General features: G+C 31.2%; 1 protein-coding gene across 17 annotated transcripts in view; it reads right to left on the minus strand.

The window, feature by feature from the left end:
• Nucleotides 1–630: 630 nt before the first annotated feature.
• Nucleotides 631–22741, minus strand: part of Oxr1 (oxidation resistance 1) — a 381332-nt gene continuing 359221 nt past the window's right edge. For 13 of the 17 annotated variants that reach the window (XM_021724665.3, XM_078016782.1, XM_078016784.1 and 10 more), the window contains 6 exons: nucleotides 17790–17870; nucleotides 15837–15962; nucleotides 14949–15101; nucleotides 8109–8204; nucleotides 7001–7074; nucleotides 631–2520 (listed from right to left, as the gene is read on the minus strand). In XM_021724665.3, coding sequence (XP_021580340.1) covers nucleotides 2385–2520; nucleotides 7001–7074; nucleotides 8109–8204; nucleotides 14949–15101; nucleotides 15837–15962; nucleotides 17790–17870 — 666 coding nt within the window. In that variant the 3' untranslated portion in view covers nucleotides 631–2384. Of the gene's footprint in view, nucleotides 2521–7000; nucleotides 7075–8108; nucleotides 8205–11612; nucleotides 11717–14948; nucleotides 15102–15836; nucleotides 15963–17789; nucleotides 17871–22741 lie in introns of those variants that run through there. The other 4 variants (XM_078016783.1, XM_005316257.3, XM_005316259.4 and 1 more) reach the window with 2 other exon arrangements.

A 22741-nucleotide genomic window follows, 5' to 3' on the forward strand; every position in this document is an offset into this window, starting at 1 on the left:
ATTCTCATTTTCTCTGACATGAAATCAATATCTAACTCTTGATAATCCTAATTCCCAAATCTCTTTCAAAACTGTGCCTCCTCCTTTATCACCATTATACTATCATTCTTATTCAGACATCATCATTTTTCTCTGAATTTTACAACAAACTCATTATTGTTTGCTTCCTATTTCTTCCCTCTATGAATCTATTTTTCACAGAGATTATTCCTAAAGTATAAATTTAAACATGTAACCATGTTATTCATTCCTCTACTCACGTTCTTAGTTGTTCCTGTGAGATATGAAAAAAGATTGAAATTTCTTGGTGTTGTGGACAACATAGCTCTTTATAACATGAGAGGCTTATTTTTGTTATGTTTCTCCACCAAAAAATGAAAACATATCTCAAAAATATCAAATGACATAATTTTCCATGTGTCAAGTGCCTTCTATCTCCATTTTCTAAAACTGTAGTGCTACATCTAGTTGAATATATCTTTCCAACACTATTACCACCACTACCATTAGTAACATCAATAAAATTAGTAGAAGCATCTTTTTAAAAATAAAAGATAAATAAAATATGCTTAATTAAAAGATTTCTCAGATGTGAAAATAACTTGATTATTCAATAAATCCAAACACAAATTTGTATTTATATATTTAATTTTATTTGGTATACACCACTAAGAACTTGTACTTGAAATCCATTACAGGATTTATTTTATGAGTAGTCAACTCCACAAAGACAATAATACTGCTGTGGAAGACCAAAAGGAGGAAAAAAACTGATATATTTATTTACAATTCCCTACTTTGTAAACATTTAATCTATATACTGATACTAACTTATAATGATAGAGCTTTATATAGACAAGGAAATGATGCCCCGTGTTTCTATTAATATTTGTCAATAGCATATTATGATAGAACACCAGATTTTCTTTTTGATTAGCATTATGCTTTCTTTATATAATAAACTTTAAAGAACTAAATATAATTGTTATACAACTAAAACTACTTAAGCCAACATATTTGGCTTATAATTCATCTTTAGAATAATTTAAAGTGCTGGAAGCAATCTGGCAATTAACACTTTCTATATGAACAAAACTACCTTTAAACATTAATTTACAAGATATACAATGTTTATCTGGAATAGCTGAAATTTCAGCACAAAGTCACTGTCACATGAATAACAGCAGGATTTTTTTTTTTGCATAACATGAAGCTCTGAAATTTAGCTGATGAATTATTGCCACAATGGCTTATTATTGGTTTCCTACAAAAGAGGATAAGAACTACTAGTGTATTCTATTCTTTTTTTTTCTTTTTTGAGGTCACTTGACAATAAGTTTGCATATTCACCAAGTCTACTGAGTTACAATAGTGTCTACTATAATCAATGCCCTTTTATAAGAGCAATGCTAATGGTAATTAATAAAATGTCACAAAAAATAAAAACTACAAGATTGTTTTTCCTTTTGAACAGAAAAAAAACTATGTTTTTGGAGTTGGTATGCAACAAGGCTAAAACAACAGAATTATAAAACAGTATAATAACTGACACAATATGTTGAAGAAATATGCAATTGTTTCATAGTTTTTGAATAATGCCCTATATAAGCTACAAATATGTAAAGAGTATAATTTCTTGCTTAATATAGTAAATCCAATAGAAACATTAAGTTCTCATTCTCCTTTGTCAATGTATAATTCTGCATCTGATAATTCAATTCAATGAGGAAACTATGTGCCCAAACCTGCAGATAATGTGCACTGTGATCTATTACAATCAGAATTCTCCTCAAATTTCATTTCCTTAAAATGAAATTGAGAATACTTGAAAAATTAATAAAGAGAATATTGTAGTGTGAATCTAAACTAGAACTCAGTGGTCTGTGAAGTATGTATTATATTGGCTTGTGGTTTCTCCATCCATAAAAATAAGATGAGCAGGTCCAAATATCACTTTTTCCAAATTCATAGATACAAAAGTATTTAGACTTCATTTCCTCAATGTCCCAATTTGACTGCTCTAGTAAAAGAAACAATACAGTTAAAAAAAAAAAGATTCAACAAAAGAGCACCATCCTATTTGAAGACTGAGATAACATGACCTGAAAATAAGGTAGTGACTATGATCTAAATGCTGGCAAAATTCTGACAAACTCAGGTTATTATACAACATGGACCCAGGCCATTGTCTAAACTTAGGGAACTCTGGGACAGAACATGATTTGAAAAATCAATTCTAAACTTATAGCTGTAATAAATGGTGATAGAGACTAATTTTAAAGCATGAGTGACATGTTACATTGTATTGCTTCTTGAACATTCCAAATAATGCTTGTCCATGTCAGGTTTGGGCCATTATCCTGCTAAGACAGACAGCACTGTATTTATTCAAAAGCCCAGATTTCAATGTCTTGGATAAAGAAATCTTCCTTCTTAGAAAGTGTATGATTCCCAAATGTTTTACAAGAATGGCTTCTTCCATGGTAGAGATCTCCATCAAGCCAAAGGGCAAATTCTCCTCTGCAATATATAAAAATAAAAAATTTTAATATTCATGCACTAAATTTTAAAATAACTTAATTCAATATCCAACAATTCTAAAATTATTAGTTTTTCCAAACCCTATCCTATCCTTTATAATACTGACACAGGAAACTTTTTGTTCATGTGCCACTATAACATCACTTATTATTAATGAAATGAGTCCCCTAAAATTAATTCCTATAGAATTATATTTCAGACAGGTGTTACTCTGTCATTCTTCACTTAGTATTATTAGTTTCTCTTTGTTATATGGTTTCAATATTTTTTAACAATACAAAAAGTTATGAAACTTTGTATCATCTAATATAAAAGACAGTTTTAATGTTAAAGGACTGGTGAATAAAGCTTATATTTCTTTGACGTAAGTCAGAAGAATTGCTGTCAAAAGTAGATTACCAGTAAGAGAAATCAGTATTTTTGTCTAACATGCTAAACTCCATGAAATAAATTTTGATTGTTTGGGTAGAAAGTAGTTAGCTAAAGGGCTCAGTTTGAAAAGACTTTAAATGGATAAAGACAGGATTCTGAGATTCTTTATTAAGTAAAGGGACCAAGTCGAAAGTCAGATATAATAGGAACTAAAATACAGATAAGATCCAATTTATCTAATTATAGTATATCTCCCAGAAGGAGAAAAAACAGGTTATAAAAAGACTTCTTTCTACCATATGGAGAACTTTTTTCTACTTAACAGAAGAGAAGAGGGGGACAAAGAGTAATTATTAACATAATAAAATTTACCTCAGATATCAAGCCAGTAGAACTGAGCCAGAGGAGAATAAGAGTTTTTAAAATATGGGTAATTATATTTCAGTGAAAAAAGAAAAAAAATGTAGTCTGTAGACTTATGGGCTACTATCTATGTGAAATTGGGTTTAAGTTACTTAACTTCTCTGGAATAAAATTTGACAATTATATAAAAATCATTAAAAAAGCAGATTAGATAATTTCTAAAGACCCACTAAGGTCTAAAAATTTAATAGATATAACTTCTAACCTTCAGGATTGCCAACAGAAGTTATACAGCATCGTACATAAGTGATTTGTGTGAAAAAGAAATCTACTTTTAACACTATTTTGGAAGAAAAAAAGATTTATTTATTTATACTCTGTAATCAAAAATATCAGAGAGTTAACATTATGAATCAGATATTCTAGGCATAGAGATATATTTCTGAATAAACAAAGAAGAGTGGCTACACTGACCATGTAGAATGTAATCTACAAACTCTTTTCAGAACCAAACAAAAAAGACTGAACAATGTGGCCACTAGGAGATCATCCATTATCATTCAAAAGGATAGCTGACAGTACAGAAAAAAAAAAAAAAAAAAAACTGCAATGGCATAAATAGTAATGACTTAATGAACCATCTCTAGAAATAAAAACAATACTTTGCTATGACACATGTCCCTGAAATCATGCCAGTCTGGAGAAGTCCATAATTTGAAAGCATTATAAAAATAGATGGTCTCCTAAATGGATGCTCCATTAGAAAACCATGATTTTTAAGGTCAAATCTGAATTCTTCTTTGATATATATTTGCAACTTTCTATGTGCATATATTATGAGTCACAGAAAATGACTGTAAAAAATGAAGATAAATTAGAAACTATTTGAATCAAAAAATTCACTGTCTTATAGCAACAGTCTTCTAGAGTCACGAATAGTATTAATATACTTTAAGTGATATCTGAATCCATATGTCTTCTAAGTAGGGATAGCTAACCATAACCAATCTGTTAGGAGAATATAAAAGCTCCATATTTCCTTGTTAAACTTGTTAAATATAAAAGGGTCTTTTAATTACCATCATTAGTATTAATTTACAGTAGTAGGGATTGCTCTACCACTGAGCTACATCCCTAGACTTTTAATTTTTTTTTTTTTTGACAGAGGATCTCCTAAGTTGCACAGACTGAACTCAAAATTGTGATACCCCTGCATCAGTATTATCAGTCATTTATAGGTATGTGTCATGGCACAGTGTTTTTTTTTTATACAAAGATTAGACATTTAGCTAATTTCAGTTGACTGTATCTAAGAACTACCTCAAAAGTGACTTCAAAGCCACTCATAGCCACTCATAAGTGGCATTACTTCTGCAATAAGCTTTATTATCTATCCCAAGGTAGCATGAATTTTCTGAAGCTTCTAACTAGAAATTTTAAGATTTTTGTCGATTATTTTCAATGAGATGAAAAATATGATTTGTATAATTATTTAAGGACTACCAGTTCTATGGCTTTCATCAGCATTTCAAATGTGACTTCTAAATATTTAGGTAAATGTATTCAAAAGGGTTTTAGATCTATTCAAGGTGAAACACACAGAAAGTGTATTTTTATATTAGCAATGCTTTCAAAGATGATCCATGACTTTCTGAAAATAGAGTGGCTAAGAAAGTGGAAGGAACAAAAAAGTCTTCTAAATCCTTAACTAATGTTATGTAACTTATGTATACGATATTATAAGAACCCAGGAAGAACTCTTGCCATGGTACCAGATGGGAAAAGGTGGTTATTGGCAGAAGGAAATGAGTGAAAGTGTCTATCATTTGTTAAGGACCTATTATGTGGTAGATACTATGCTAAAATTATAGAATAATATCTTTTCCTCACAATCTCTTATAAAGTTGATTTAACCTCTAATTTACAACTGAGGAAAGTTTAGAATGTTAAGAAGGAGTTTGCTCAATGTCTTACATAAAGTATATGCTGAAAGTATCTGAATAGGATCTGATGCTAAAATCTACATTAAGCCCACATCATCATGATTTCAATTTTTTGAAAATGATACAGTTTGAGGCTGTTCCCCAAATATCCATGCACCAGATGCCTATTCCTCAGCATGGTCATGTTGAGAGTAATGAAACATTTAACAGGTGGGGCCCAGAAGAAGGCGGCCAAGTCCTTGTAAGGCAGTACTACCCTAAGCAGTTTTCATGGACCTCAGTTCCTATGAAAACAAGTTGTTAGAGCAAGCCTGGTCCCTGAATACCTCTAATGACATCACTACTAGATGTGATGCAGCTAAGAGAACACTCACCAAAGGCCAACCAATGAGTTGTTCAAATCTCAAACTTCAGACTCCACATCTTTGAAATAAATAAACCTTTTATAAATACCAGCTTCAGGTATTTTGGAATAGCAAATGGATTAAGATGGGTGATGCCTGCTTTGAATTCTAGAATACTAAGTCCCTGTAGTTTCTGTTTTCTGAACATAAGATGGGAAGGTTGGCTCATTATCAAATGATCTGATGGTTAGTTTGGTCAAATCATGTTTCCTAATCAAGATCTTGTTCCAGCAGACACCTAATGACACTGTGTATATTATTTTCAAAGGCACCCATAACAACTTGAAATTGTAATACTTGATTGTGATAACTTCTTGCAGAGCTAAAAGAATTACATGTTAAGATAACCATTTGTGGGAAGGCTGAAATGACACTCCCCATACCAAAAATGTGTAATTGGACTGAGTAAACATATGTTGAGTCCAACAACTGAAAATAACTGAGAAAGCTACAATAACCATGGTTACTTTTTAATCATTGTAATCATGTCTTCTAAAAACCTGTTTATAGAAAGAAGTTGTAAGAAAATTTGTTAAAATCACAAGGATAATGAATATTTTGAAGGCTAATAAGATTCTGTGGCCTGAATGAGTTATTATTACATGTCCTTAATTGTGAGCTACAATCATGTAACACTTTTACAAATCTAGGAATTATTTAGCAAGCCTTATGTCAGAGGCTGAAGGATAAAAAGAAATAACAATGGAAGAAAGTGATGCTTGTTAAGCATAATGTGAGTTTAGGCTATGAGGTAGCACAGGAGGATAACTCTAAATAATACATATTGACTGAATGATGTTGGGATATTAGAATAAGAAAACAAAAGTTCATTACAATGCTTGTTACGTCAAAAAAATAAAAAAGACTGACTCAGTCTATTAAAGAATAAGCAAAATGGTGAGAACTTAGGCGAGTCACAAAATTTTTTTGCAGGAAAAAACATTTCTATTATTTTCTAAAACATGAATCCAAATAGTCTCCAGAAAAACATAACAAGAAAACTATTGAGCTTGCTCTATACATTGGGAAAAACATACCAACATGTTTACTTGAATAATTGATAACTTCTAAGTTATTGAGATAGATAGGTGTCTTTTAAATATCAAAGAGTCACTATACTCAAAAAAAAAAAGAAAAACAAAAGTTTAAATTCAAAGAGAATCAGCTAAACTGCATTTTAAAATAAAGAAACAAGCTAACAAAGTTTCAAATACTATACTCGAGTACCTTTTTTATAAATACACTTTCTTTGCCATAACATATGTTTAGATTCTAATATTAATATTTTCCAAAGAAAACTGTTTTTTAAAAAATTAATCCAAATGCATTTTAAAGCTTTCTTCCAAAATCTTATGGTGAAAAGTTCAAGAGGCTTACCCTCCACCACCAAAAGCTAGTGAATCCATGTCTCCTTTGATAAAAAACATATTATCTCCTGTCCACTTAAAGACCTACACAAACAAGAAAAAAAAAGTTTTGAATATGTAGATAAAAATGATAAATAAACAATTCTCTAAAATTCAAAAAGAGTTAACAAAGTCTGAACTGATAATAACAGGAACAACAGCAACACAAAAGCTTGGCAAAAAAGGATCTGGTACTTTCAGTTTCAATGTTTACAACATAATTTCAAATTACATAATTTTACCCTTTTAAAAAACCAATTATGTGGATAGATTCCTTTCCTCAATATTAAATATAATTTCATCCCTTCACCTACTTCTCTCTCTAATATTAACTTATAACATTAAACATAAGTATACTAATTGATGCAGGACTAAGGTTTTTTCTTTGGGTATAGGCTGCTGTTCATTGTTCTTTTATTAAGCATAGTCATGATGTATATTCCTGATTTTGAGTTTCTACTTCTCTAAAGAGCAGTGAGAACTTAAAAACATTTGAGAAAGCTGAGGGGAAAACTAGACATTAATATTCTTAAGTACTTTCTTCTTTTATGGCTGTTTTACCTAAACCTAATAACATCAATTTCTAGTACTTTACCCTTACTATATTTTCAAAAGTATTCATTATAGTTTTCAATAAAACTTTAATACTCATATTTTCAGTTACATATTATTTAATTAATCACATTACTGTAGTTATCAGGTAACAATAGCATAAAAGGATCTGAAACTAAGCACAACTGAAGCTTAGAACATTTGTAACAACTACAGGCTTTCAGTTAATTACATTAATTGATATATTTTGTGGAAAGAATGGAAAGCACTGATTAATCTGGTGAGGCAAGTACAAGAATTTTTGGAGAACTTCTTTTGTATTATCAAATCCTTCCTCTTTTGTTCATTACAACTCTTAAATACCACCCTTTTAAAAAATCAATTATGTAGATTCCTTTCCTCAATTTTAAATATAATTTCATCTCTTAGGGAAGATTTGATATGTTGAACTTGAATGTTAATGAGTATGATTTTCCCCATTATGTCATCTTTTTATATAAACAGAATATGGGAGAAATTGTCCTTACCTCAAACTCTGGACAGAATGTAAAAACAAAGGTCTCTCCAGTACCATAAAAACCATCACTTACTTTAAATGGCTCAGATGCTAATGCACCAAAAACCTAAGGATAAAAAAAAAGACATGTTCAATGATATGACTATTAGTTTGTTTCATTAAGCATTACCCTTTATCATAAATGTTCAACTAAAACATAAAAATAAAACTGGAATCTGGAATAGTTTTTATCTCCTTGTACTTAAGAAAGGAAAAAGGATCAGTTATTTCAGTTATTATATAATTCACATTCTCATCAAGTACAAAAATGTATTGGCTTTCTTATGAAGAAAAGTTCCCTTCTTGTTTTGAAATCTCAAATAGTATTTATTTTAAACAAGCAATGTTAGAAAGGATTAATAAATTTCAGGAGGACTTCTAAGAACAACGTATGTAATAAGGACAATAAGTTGCTGTCGGATCACAGTACTTAGGAAAGAAAAAATTCTTCAGTATAGGTAACATTCTACAACTAAGGAAGTATTAGAAAACTCCATAAAGGCAGGCTTTGATCTGAACAGTTTGGCCCTTTAACCCATGGCCTTGCACAGTATAAGATACACAGTAGATGCCCTTAATAAAAGAATACATACATATACACTGGGTCAAGTAATTTCAGCGCTCTAGGTTTAAGAATCCACAACATAAAATGGAAGTGTAGAAAGTCTGACAGATAATCTCTAGAATTATCGTCTCTCTTGATATTTTATCTTTACTGTCAGTCTTAATTTTTAAGACTCCCTGATTGAAAGGTTATTTTATATGCAGATATAAAAATTTGCAGCTCAATTTAGAATTATTACAAGGCAAAGTACCATATCGTGTTCATTCAAACCAAGACACAGAATATGAAAGGCACTTTAGAAGCTCTCCTTTGCCTTCTCATTACCAGCTCCACCTTCATAAAGGACAATGCTAGCCTGACACCACCACAGATTCATTTTGCTCATTTATGAACTTTCTATAATTGGAATCATGAAAAAGTTACTGTGGGAGTGTGTGTGTGCATTTTATTGGAGATTGAACCCAGGGGTATGCCACCAAATAAGCCGCATTCCCAGCACCCTCCCTTGTTTTGTTTTGAGATAGTTTGTCCTAAATTGCCCAGGATAGCCTTGGGTTTGCAATCCTCCTGCCTCAGCAACATAAATTACTGGGATTACATGCATGTACCTCTGCACCTGGCATGAGTTACTCTTTACTAAGTATGTTTTTTAATTGAATATTATGTGAGCAACCAATGCATGTAGTTCATGTATATGGACTAAGATGGGCACAAGCTAACACTAGAAAAGGATAACAGTATTAATCTCATAGGACTTTAATGATTAAACAGCATAATGTATGATCAGACAAGTATCTGGCACGGAATAAATGTAGGAAAGATTTTAGTAGTACCAGTATTTTGTTTTAATTAATATTGCAATTTACCTTTTAATTATTTTCCAATGCTGGTAAAAAGCCTGAACTTACTATGTAAGGAATAAACCAATGTTTACCCCAGGGCTTTCCTGAGTTAAAAAAATAATGAACTTAGGAATAAAGCAACGTTTCTCTCTTTTATCTGTGATTTTGTTTTTACTATTACTCTCACAAAATTATCCTAAACTCTTAAAAACTCTATCCTTGCTTCAGGACTTTGTCAATTCATACTCTTTGCATGAACCTCATTCTTAGCTCCTTCCCAAATATGAACAACTCTTATTGTAAACACTTTTCCCCTTTCTTGGGTTCTTATTATACTTATATTTTGCTCAGCATTAGTGATATTGATATAATTAAATGTTCTTTTATACCACATTTCAATCTCTTTGAAAAACAAACTTCCCACTCATATACATCTATGTAATATTTGATATTGCTATGTGTGTTTTAAAGTACCTGATAACTGTGTACAGTGGTACATGCCTGTAATCCCACTGACTTGGAAGGCTGAGGCAGGAGAATTGCAAGTTTGAGGCCAGCCTCAGCAACTTAGGGAAGACCCAAGTAACTTAGCAAGATCCTGTCTCAAAATAAAAAACAGAAATGACTTAGGGATATGGTTCAGTAGTAAAGCATCCCTGGGTTCAATCCCCACTACCAACAAACAAACAAACAAACAAAACAAAACAAAACAAAAAACAACCTGATAATTATTGGTTACTCAATAAAATTTTTATCAAAGGACTATATTAAAAGTTACTGTTAGAGAGATCCAAGATGGCAGAGTAGAGGAGAACTGTTCCATGGTGGGAAGCCAAGAAAGCAGACAGGCAGCTTCTCCACAAGGTGGGTGAAAAAAAAAAAAAAGGTGGTGGGTGGATATTTTATTGGAACCTGGACACTAAAAGCAGACAGCGGGCACAGGAGATTGGATATAATAAAATAAAGAAAAAAATCCTCAGCAGCACAGTGGCTGCCACAGCTGGGCTGGAAGCTCCAGCCATAGAGATCCTATGGTGAGCATACTAGATGGATAAGGGAATTAAAGGAACCTGGATTTGAGGGAGGCCCGAGGTGTGTCTGGGTACAAAGAGTTTAGAGACCAAGGGCATTGTCCAACAAACCTGAAGGCCATGACAGGATATCCAAGTATCGGGAAGGAAGCTGCCATGTCTCCAGGTGGTGTGGACAGGGCAAAGGAAGGAACCATTTTGCAGCTGTGGTGGTGGGGGGGCAGGCAACTGAGGAAGCCGATTCCTTTCAAACCCAAGTTTTGCCCAAAATATAGGCCCGGTGAACACATGCTACATGACTTAGAGTGTGCCTCAGTGACCAGAAGAAAATAAAAAGTGGAGAGAGGTTTACATAAGGGACACAGGAACCCACCAGGCTCTCTCTCTACTCTTCTACCTCCAATCCCACTGCTTGCAAGACTGGCTGGGAAAGAGGCATCTGGCTCTGAAGGGCAGGGTCAAGGAAGGGTCAGGAGAAATTATTTGGAAACTGAACCTGAGACCAAGAAATGTGGGGTCTGCAGGTGTCTTAGGGGACTAAGAATTGGCTCCCCTACCACACAAGTGGAACTCGGGGAAGCCCTGGGGTAAAGTCGTCCAGTGTGGACCAAGAAGTACTGGGCCTGGGAGGTGTGCTATTTTAAAATATTCAGACCAACTGGCATTCAATGAAGAGCCTGGAACTTGACTAAGCCTAAACCTGGACTCTAGGAATTCCGCCTATGGGAGCATCACACTCCAGAAGACCTCACCTAAAACTGCTGAGACAAAAAGGTGAGAATATGTTGAACTCCAATGGAAAATAATTCTTTAACATTTCATCAAGATATTTTAAAAATTATTTTTCACTGTTTAATTGTGATCTTAATGGTACATGGACATCTATACAGTTTACTATGTTTTTTTCTTCTCACCTCTATCATTTTTGAAGCCAGTTATTTTTCATGGATTAGTATTTTGTGAACTAGGTTGATTAGTAAAATTTAGTTTTATTTTATATTCTATTTTTATTTAAATTTTTGCTTATGTGTATCTTTTTCTCCTACCTGTTTCCTTTGATTCTCTGCTTTCTTCTGGTATCAGCCAATCCCTATTGTTCTTTCATGTTTTAACATTTTACTTCTATCTTCTGCTCTTCTCCCTCATAATAATAACATCCTATATTATTTCTTGTAAATGCAAATTCTTTTGCAAACTTGCTATTTTTATTAGAGGCATAACTGATCATATCATTTCTGTTTATTGTGATAATTAACATTGTATACCTCATAGTAAGAACTATTGGGTTTAATAACGTAAATTGTTCACATTGTTTGTTATTTGTCTCCCCCTAAACATCGAGGTACTAGAAACTGTCAGGGACACTGTAAGTCCACAGGGTAGAAACTCTATTGCCTCAGACCCATACTGTTAGATGGGTAGACACACAAACAACATAAAAAAGCAAGGGAACAAATCGCTGTAAGCAAACCAATATCCTCCAATACAGAATCCATTGATATCACAGTGGAAGAAATAGCAGAGAAGGAGTTTAGAATTTACATAGTTAAACTGATCTGTAAAGGATGTAAGAGAGCAAATACAGGTAGCAAAAAGATTACTTCAATAAAGAGATAAAGATTTCTAAATAAAAACCAAACAGAAATCCTCGAAATGAAGGAAACAATAAACCAAATTAAAAATTCAATAGAAAGAATCACCACCAGACTAGACCACTTGGAAGACAGAACCTCAGACAATGAAGACAAAATCCGTAATCTTAAAATAGACTTGACCACACAAAGATGATGTTAAGAAAACATGAACAGAACTACCAAGAATTATGGGATAACATGAAAAGACCAAATTTAAAATTTATCGGGATAGTGATAGATGAAGGCATAGAGATCCAAACAAGGAATGCACAATCTTTTCAATGAAATAATATCAAAAATTTCCCAAAGTTAAAAAATAAAATGGAAAATCAAACACAAGAGACTTACAACAGGACCCCAAATGGGCAAAATTACAACAGACCCACATCAAGGCACATTATAATAAAAATGCCTAGCACACAGAATAAGGATAACATTTTAAAGTCTGCCAAGAAAAAAATATCAGATTACATATAGTGGGAAACCAATTTAGGTCTCAAATGATTTCTCAACCCAAACCCTCAAAGGTAGGAGGTCCTAGAATAACATATACTAAAATGGTTGCCAACCTAGAATCTTATATCAAACAAAATTAAGCTTCAGATTTGAAGACGAAATAAAGATCTTCCATGATAAACAAAAATTAAAAGAATTTGCAACCAGAAAGCCTGCATTCAGAATATTCTCAACAAAATTATTCCCTGAAGATGAAAAAAAAGTGAAAACCAGCAAAGGGAGGAACTACACTAAAGGAATAATCAATCAAAGGAGAAACTAATTCAAATTTAAAACTACAAACAAACCAAAATGACCAGGAACACAAATCATATCTCAATAATAGCCTTGAACAATATTAGCCTAAACTCATAATCAAAAGAATGTAGACTGCAGGATTGGATTAAAAAACAAGAACAAACAATATGTTGTCTCCAAGAGACTCACCTCATAGGCAAAGACATATATAGATGGAAGGCAAAAGGATGGGAAAAAACATCACTCACATGGATCAAATAAACAAGCAGGGGTTTCTATCCTTTAAAATAGATTGAGTTATGTAAGATATATAATTGTAAATATTCAATTGTAATATTACCTTAATACATTTTTAGCATCTATAGGGTTGTTTTGATAGCTCTCTTTCCATTGATATTTTTTCTTGATTAGATTTGTTAGATTTTTATCAACTTTTAGCTGTATTATTTCTTTTCTATTTAACATATTTCTGCTATTTTTCCTTCCTTCTACCTAATTTGAAAATAATTTGTAAACTGAGCTTCTTTCTGATACAAAGTATCTTTAAGTTATAAGTGTGCATCTGAGTACTATTTTGTCCCAGAGATTAAGCATTTATTACCACTTAGTTCAAAGCATTTTTTATTTACTTTTCTTGTGCTTTCTTCTTTGATCTGTGAGATATTTATAATTTTATTTTAATTTTTTTTGAAGTAGTTGAGACGTGAGGATGGGGTTCCATATAGGTTAAGGTGATTGATTTCTAATGTAATAAATGATGCAGGAAACAGTCTGCATGATTTCAAATTTTTTAAATGTCTCAAAGCATATTTTATGACAGAATATAGTCTATTCTTACTAATTTTCTACTTGTTATTTTTGTGTATAGTTCTCTATTAAATAACAAATAGGTCAAGAAGGCTGATAATGTTGTTAAGTCTTCTATATCATTACTCCTTCTAGCAAAGTGAGAGGGCTTAAAACCTCCAAATATGATTGTGGATTTCTTTCCAGTTTTATTAATTTTACTTCATGTATTTTGAAATTTTCTTTTAAGGTCCATAAACATTTAGGATTGTTAATACTTTAAGAAGTTACTCTATTATGGTTATGGAATGTTTCTCTTAATCTCTGAAAATACTTTTTCTTGAAATATATTTTATGTCAATAGCTCTACTTCAGATTTCTCATGCTTATTTCCCCCTTCTTTTGCTTTTAACCTATTGGTTCATTGAAATTTAAAGTGTGATACATGTATAGAAAATATAGTTATTGTTTACTTTTTACACGTTTAACATTTATGCCTTTTAATTATAATATCTAGACCATATATATTTAATATAATTGTTATAAAAAAAGAATATCTGACATGAAGGTCAGAGGAAAATTGGGTCAATGATAGGTTGGATGATGTAATATTTTGGAAAACAGGTTGACTAGTCCTATTGTTGGGCTCAGAGAGAAGATTGCTGGAATGCTTTTGTTGCAATTGTTCATTCTCTCATTTATCATACGGTACACAGTAACTGATTTATTATCTGTTAAAACTTTTATTTTCAAATAAAAAATTACACATACATATATACATGTATACACATACACACACACACACACACAAATACATATATATAATAGCACAGGCAATCTCTGAGGTTCCCCATTATGGTTTTAACACGAAATTCTCTAACAACAAATAATGCTGAGTATTTTTTTATATGCTTATTGTCCATTTGATTTTCCTCTTCAATGAAATACCGCTTTATGTATTTTTGTTAATTTTTAATTGCATTATTGGCTAATTGTTGAGTTTTCCAGTCTTTGTATATTTTGTAAACAAGTAGGTGTATTGCAAATGTTTTCTCAGTGTGTGGACTGCTCCTTTATAAATGATTTGTTGACTAAAAGAATTAAAAAATAAAATTAAAAAACTAAATTTATAAAAAGTTATTGTTACTATAATCTCTGTAGTCACTTAAAGGATAAGGTATTGCGGTTAATTTTTCATACCTGTCCATCACTGTCTTTAATCACCATCAGTACTGGGGTATCTAAACCTGTCATTGTTCGATAAAGAGTCTTCAAGCTTGTGCCATGCTTCCCAGTACCATAAACAAGAGTCCATGGATAGCCAATTGTTCTGGGTGGAAGATGCTTGGTAAGCTTAGAAAAACAAAATGTCAGCATTTACTTGATAGCTTATTGTCAATATTCAGGATACTAATAGCAACTGGAATTTAATCATTCTTATAAATGTAGGCTACAAAGGAAAAACAACAGAAATTTTTATCATTCTCAAAGATTCTGAGATGCTTGAAAAGCAATTACACATTTCTTAGCATTAAATATTAATTATAAACTAAGAAAATGAAGAATCATTCTGAATCAGACAGATTAGAGATAAGAAATATGGATTATTTGTTGTTTATGTCCTCTGTATTGAGTTAACATAAATAACGGATGGACTGTCAGTTTGATAATTCAAACATCTCTCATGGGAGCCAGATTAACAGATATAAACTTCAATTCTTCATAGCTGAACTTGAATAACTATGGCAATAATTTCTCTATTTATATAAGACTACAAAATAGCAGCATCTAATTCTTACAGTGGTTGTAACAAGTGTATGAGATAATAATTTTAAGCATAAACAGCACAATAATAAACCAAAATTGGCTAGGCTGGTGTTGCACCTAAAGTGCCTGTTAAGTGTCTGTTTATTTAAATCTACTAATACCTTCCATTAACATTGGTTCATGTATTTATTATGCTTACTTCCTCTTCATGGAAAAGGAATAGTATTAGCAGTAATCCTGCCACTGCAAACACAACTGAATAGCTGTGTTTTACTCTCACAGGCATACCTCAAGTAATGTACATATGTGGACACATCATACCTTTTCAATTTGATCTGGCAGTAAAAGTTCACTGGGATCACTTAGATTTGGTCGAAAAGATTCAGACTCCAGGTCTGCTTTCACCGGAGCAACCTGCTTTGAATTTAAGTCTTCTCTTGTAGTAATCTAAAAGAGTAAATACCAATAGTACATTAATATAAAATTGTGACATACTTTTAAACATTTCAAGCCTTTTGAGTTAAATAAAAATTTATACCTCAGAATAGGTGGCTAAAGTTTCAACTTAAGATTTTATAAGGTAAAAGATGCCCCATCTATTATTAGTGACATTCAATGCAGAAAAAGATTTCCAACAAACAAACAGAAAAAGACATCTTTCTCATTTACTATACAAGGAAGAACTGGTAATGAATAATAAGTGCCCATATTTTTGTGTAATAGAAGAGAGTTGCACGCAAACTTTAGTCCTTAAAGTGCAAAAGTGAGCCAGCTAGCTTGCTTTTAATTAATTAAATGCTACTTAAAATACATAAAATTATTGTTTTTCATGTGAAACATAAAAGTTTTAAAAACTAAGAAAACTTCTGGTATCAAAATTTTAAGATAAGGGATAGTAATTTAAAAGTACAATTTGATTTTCATTGGTATGCATGTGTATTTAGTTTTTTCATTGAAAACTTAACCATTTTTAATGCCACCATTTTTTTTAACATTTAAACACTGATTTTTTTTAATCTAAGTTGAACCAAACAATAAATTTAAAAGTTAATTTATTTGCAAATCTTTTAAAATACGAGATCAATTTAATGCTTTGCTTGATGGAAATGATGTGACTAGTGTTCTTAAAATGATAAAAGTGTTAATTTTGCAAACCTTAGAACTGTATATCATTTTGTTGGTACTTACTTTTTATATTAACTTATGTAAGTAAAACATAACATTAGAGAATAAAACATATGATGAATAACTGTTACTGACAAAACTTTAAAATTGGGAAATATATAGTATTCTATTGGAGCAGATAACTAAAATGCGGCAAAACTCAGCAGCTGATTCTATGTGCAAATAAAATCTTGATAAATGATTTTATTTCTTTAACAGATTTCTTACCAAACCTAAACAGAATATACTTTCAAACAATACATATTCTATAACCATATTACTTTAATAAGAAGCTAAATATTATTTCTTTCACATCATTATAATGTTTTACCCTTATTTTAATGATGTGAAAAGTTTAAAAAAGAAGACAAAAAGATATCCAAGACAGCAATAGAAAGCATTAAAAGAAAAGAAAAAAATTCAGTAGGTCCAGCAAAGCCATAAATTATATGAAAGAATCTTATTAAAAAGAAAGAAGCATACAACTAATAAGAACAAAACTAAAAATGAGTTTTCAATTATATCTCTTTTTTGGTAAAAAAAAATCACAGAGATTATTTCACAGAATTTGAAATAATTTATATACTTCTACTGCCTACCCTATATTATTCCAAAATTAACGAGGAATGAATTCATCAAGAACAAAAACCAATTGGTCCCATTAAGATATTTGATGTGGAATTGATACAACTGAAATAGCATTAAAGAAGAGAAAATATCTTAGCCTTGATATCCATTAATATTTTTAAATTTTCCCATCATCTCACATCTTTCAGATTCTGATCAGTAAGTATTTAATCACAAAACACAAGACATTCTTCCAATGTTAAAAGTAAATGAAAACTCATTGCTCAAAGAACAGAGTACTAAGGAAAGTTCTAACATGATAGAAAATTCTGAACACGTTTCAAATGAAAAGATAACAGAAAAGTTAATCCTATTGCTCTTCAAGGCAATACTGTATTCTTTAACACAAAAGGAATTTTCTGGTGGGATATTTTAATGCTCCAGTCAAAACAAATCCTTCAAATGTGAGATTTGCCCTGACAAAAGACACTAAAACAGGTAGTATTCAATCTCCAGAGGGATTTAAACTACTGAAGGGGGCACCTGGAGACGTCTGCAGAGTGTGCGCAGTTCCTCAGTATTTAGAGCATCGATCCTGCGGTGATACTCAGCCACTGACACTACCTGAATATGGAGACAGGAAGACAATAATTCCACTGACAGTTGAGAAAATTAAAAAAAAAAAGAAAGAAAGAAAGAAAGAAAAGAAAAAGGAGAAACTTAAATGGGGAAAGAGAACTGTAATCAGGATTTCTTTCCCAACTCCATGCTGAAAAATCCAAGAAATTTACATATCAAACTAGAGTAAAAACATACACGAATGAGTTTTACCACTACATCAGACTACTTAACTGAATAGATTTTATACAGGAAACACTATATAAAATATAACACACTTTGCTAACATCAATGGTAAAATCTAAATTTTGCACAAAGAAAGTGTAAAGTATCCCCTCAAATCATTGGAATCAAAACACTACATCTTAATGGCTATGATGGAATAATTTTTCTAGGCACAGGTGTCAATAATACCCATATCAAAAAAAAAGGAGAGAAGGACAAGAAAAACATATGAAATGCACTTTAAAACCCAAGACAATAGAAAGAAAAGGCTCAAGAAAGAAAATTAAATTTTCAAAAGGATGGCTAATCAACAGTACCTTCTTTCAAGTTGTTGCCTTTTCCTTTTATTCACTGATTATGGTTTGTACTGTAACAGTTATTTGTGACTACTTTGTACACTGTAACTTCCAAAGGGAAATACTATATCTTTCTTAATTATCTAGACTACTCTCTTGGTTAGCATCAAGTCTGAAAACCAAATAGGACAAATAAACACTTAATTACAGAAAACCCACAAAATATACAAGCTTCGTCAGGTTGACACAACAGATACAGCTTTTTCAGATAATGACATAATCACACAAACTGTTACCATAATATAGTGAACTACTACTATACTAAATGTGACTGCTTCTCCAGAGCTCCTGTAATCAATCAGAAGAGATTATGTGTAGAGGCTGTGGCCTATAAAAAGTTTTTACTTCTAACCTATTTTTAAGGGTTCTTGGTCTAACCGACTGAAATAAATCGGGTGCCAGTAAACATCAAGATAAATTCTATGAAAAAAATTGTCAATCGCTATAAAAGACATGAGAAAAGAAAAAGAAACTGGACAGATCCCATTCTGGTCGTTGTTAGGTTAACTTTTGCTAAGCCACAATGGATGCAATATGGTAGCTGACTTCTTACTTAAAAGGCAACTCAAAGTGATTATGTCTTCCAGTTTGGGGGAGATGAGTCAGATGGTCCCTGGTTTAGTCTTTTACTTTATCAAATAAAGGAAATAATAAGAGTATGTACCAAATAGGGGTTTTATGTAACAAATAGAGATTTTATGCAAATGAAATGAAGAAATGCGTATAAAGGAATGAGTATAAGTGCCTAGTACTTTCTAATGAGAACTACTACAAGTTATTTGGGCTAACACTATTTTTATTTGGTCACTTTTACCTATTACCCTAAATACTAACTAAGAGTAGCTAAAGAGCCTCCTTATTTATTTTTGGCATTAAAATATTTCAAGTTTGAGATCTCAACTATTTTGTACAATTTGACTATTCTGAAATTAATTTAAAATTTTAGTAGTAGATAAAATAAAGAACTTTCAATTAGAACAACAGAATTATCAATAAATATAAAAGAAAAATTAGATACAAAAAATGAAAAATTATGGCCTTGCTTTTTTATGACCAGAAAAAGGTTTCTATAAAGTATTTAATGGCGAATTATACCTGTCTTTATTTTTATTCCATGGTATTCAATCCAAGAGTTTCCTAGACAAGAATTCTCAGATTATGAGACTTATGTATTTCTCTGCAATCCTTCTATCCCTCCAGTTAACTCTATTCTAATAACTATTTTTTTATATGGATCACAATTTTTAAAAATTTATTTATTTTACTATTTCTTACATACATCACCACAGAGGAGTGCATTACATTGCCATGATATTATTTTCCATATCAATTCAAATTTCCAGTAAGTACGCTTGTTTCAATATTTTTTTTGCATTGCAATTCTTAATACCTTTATACCACAATTTATCAAATCTGTTTGTATAATAACTAGTTTTTTTTTTTAAAAAAAACTATTTAATGTACCATATTAAAAATACTTCATGAAACAAAGTGAAGTTGAATTATTCCCACAAAAGGGATCAATTTTAATTTAATTGTATCAGTGTCACTGAGAATAGGAATTTAATAAGAGACAAATACACTGACATCAAAAGTCTAAGCTTATAATGTGGTAAAACCATGGTTTCTTAATATCACAAATCTGCCTTTTTTCATTTATATTTTTTTTTCATTTTTTTTTCATTTATATTTTTAAAAACTGTATTCCTTCATAAGACTTATAAATTCACTGCTTCTTTAACTCTAATAATCACTCATGTCCTGATAAGTAAAAATACAGAAAACTATCCAAAAAGTCTTTAAATAATACTTCCTCCTTTTAAAACAAAAGGATAAAAGGATGTAGATTTCTAGTATATATGACTGAATTTGATTTAGTCATATTAATTTTTATACCCTTGGTAGATCATTATACTCCATATTAGTATTTATTACTGTGCCAAGAAGATGGAACCTAATAGAAAATCGAAACATTTCTATAGAATACCCCATATCTCATTCCTAATTATTAGGGCTACACAGCTGAGAAAAACCAATATCTTCAATCAAAAGCATATTCATTGTCTGGCTAAAAAATCTATTTCTTGAGTCATAAAGTAACTAAGTCCCATGAAACATCATGACTCCACTCTGCAGAAAAGGGGCTGGCTACTCTATAGTCTTTTCAGTCTTTGATAAAGGAACCATACACATGAAAGTATATTCCTCCTAAAGCATTTTTTCCCCACAAAATTACCAATGTACAAATAGGATGAAAATTCACTCAACTGTATTACAAATGAACAAGCAACAACAAAGAGTCAAGAAAATTTGAAATTGTCATCACCTATTAGACATGAGATTTATGATATTTATAATATTTATCAGAATCTCATAAAGTAAAATATCACCTTGGCCTAACAGTCCTCCTTCCAAGATATTTTAGTGGTTCCTACTGAGATTACCCCCAAAGCTAAGCCCTCCCTTTACTCCAACTGCTATAAAAACTAACAAAAGTCTGGCAGATATTGGTAACTGTACTATATTTATTACTTTCTTAGTAAAAGGAGAGGTGGTAGAAAAGAAAAATGCCATCGAACTAATGCCACTTATAAACACTTTGGTATTCAAAAATGTTAAAGAAAAAGGAACTATAAGCCTGAGCTGTCATGGCTTACCAAAAGGACATACAACAGCATCCTTGAAGTCACATAACCTTGAAGTCACATAATGTGTTCTACTACATTTCATCATACAGATGTCTTTATTACAAAATAAAACAGATTGTTAAAACTTTGCTTCATTCTACGTAATTAAAACTATTGTTTTAATTAGGAACTACAATAATAGAGATGTAAAAGGAAAAATGGAGCAGTGTAAATTCGATAACTGGAAGGAGAGAGAGAGAGAGAGAGAGAATACAGAACGAATTAAAAATATAACAGTAATGTTGAACAACTCTTCTGCATTTAAAAATTACTTTCTAATTATATTTGTAGATAACTCAAAGGTTTTCATGAGAAAGCAGATAGTCATTGTTCTTCTAGTCAAAAGAAAACCTGTACTTATTCAAAACTATGTAATCACAATATGCTTATATTATATTAACTTTTGGAAACAATAAATACAAAAGGTGAATCTCATAAAAAAGTGATAATCTTGTTTACTCCATAGCATATCAGGGAAAGAAAACATTTACATAATATTGAATGTTATGTATGATCTACAGAACAAGAATAAAGTTCTGAGTTAAACATCAGGTTACTTTTGAGACACATATTCATTAGTTAAAATTTAAATAAAAAATATCATAAGGTTCTTTTATTAAATATGGTTTTAAATTATCAACTTTTTCACTGATAAAGTTTCTTATCATTCAAAAAAAATAAAGGTTAAAAACAGCTGGTAGCTGTGAATGCCAAAGACAAAGACATTCACCTCCTGAAGACTATACTGTTAATATACTGTGTTGTAATGATGACACTAAGTCTTTAATCAGCAAAAAATGGATACTAAACTGAGTCTCCTTCAGGGGAGACACTTAGTTCAGGTATTCAAGATTCACACAAACTAAGATAAAGCAAATATAAAATCATAATGAAAGATAACCTAAGGCACATCCCAACATAAGTAAATTGAAACAACCAACATAACTATCAGACATAAACTGTGTGTGAAATACTAAAAAAAGACATACTCTGTTACAATCAGGGTCCAGCAAAAACAAAACATTTGAAGACATAATAACCTGAGTTATTCTTTAGTCATTTCTGAGAAGAACTGACTAAAGAATAGATTCAAGAAGCATTCCATACCCTAAATAAGAATTTGAAACATAATATACTACTAAGTAAAACTTTATAATACGTAAAGAGAAGCCTTCAAAAGTAACCAGTGAGAAAATTGACATATCTCAATTAACTTGAAAGTGGGCTTTCCAGCAGCAAATGCAAATCATCTTAGAATTCAGACCTTCAAACTTATTAATTAAGCAAATATAAATTTAGGATGAAGGCTGTTGCAATGAAAAATCACAAAACACACTGTATCCTATAGTGGAAGATGGTTAACCTGGATTGTTCCTACAAGCAAAAATATTTTCCAAGATGAGATAAAGATACAGTTGTTCCTTACTATCTGTGAAGATTTGGGTGTAGGACCGTACACAGACACCAAAAACTTCAGATGTTTCAGTCTTTCATACAAACTGGTACAAAAAGCATTTGCATATAAACTATTCACATCCTCCATGTACTTTAAATCACCTCTAGATAATTTATATTACTTAATACAATGTAAATGCTATGTAAATAGTTG

This window comes from Ictidomys tridecemlineatus, chromosome 7, assembly GCF_052094955.1.
Source record: "Ictidomys tridecemlineatus isolate mIctTri1 chromosome 7, mIctTri1.hap1, whole genome shotgun sequence".
Classification (NCBI taxonomy): Eukaryota; Metazoa; Chordata; class Mammalia; order Rodentia; family Sciuridae; genus Ictidomys; species Ictidomys tridecemlineatus.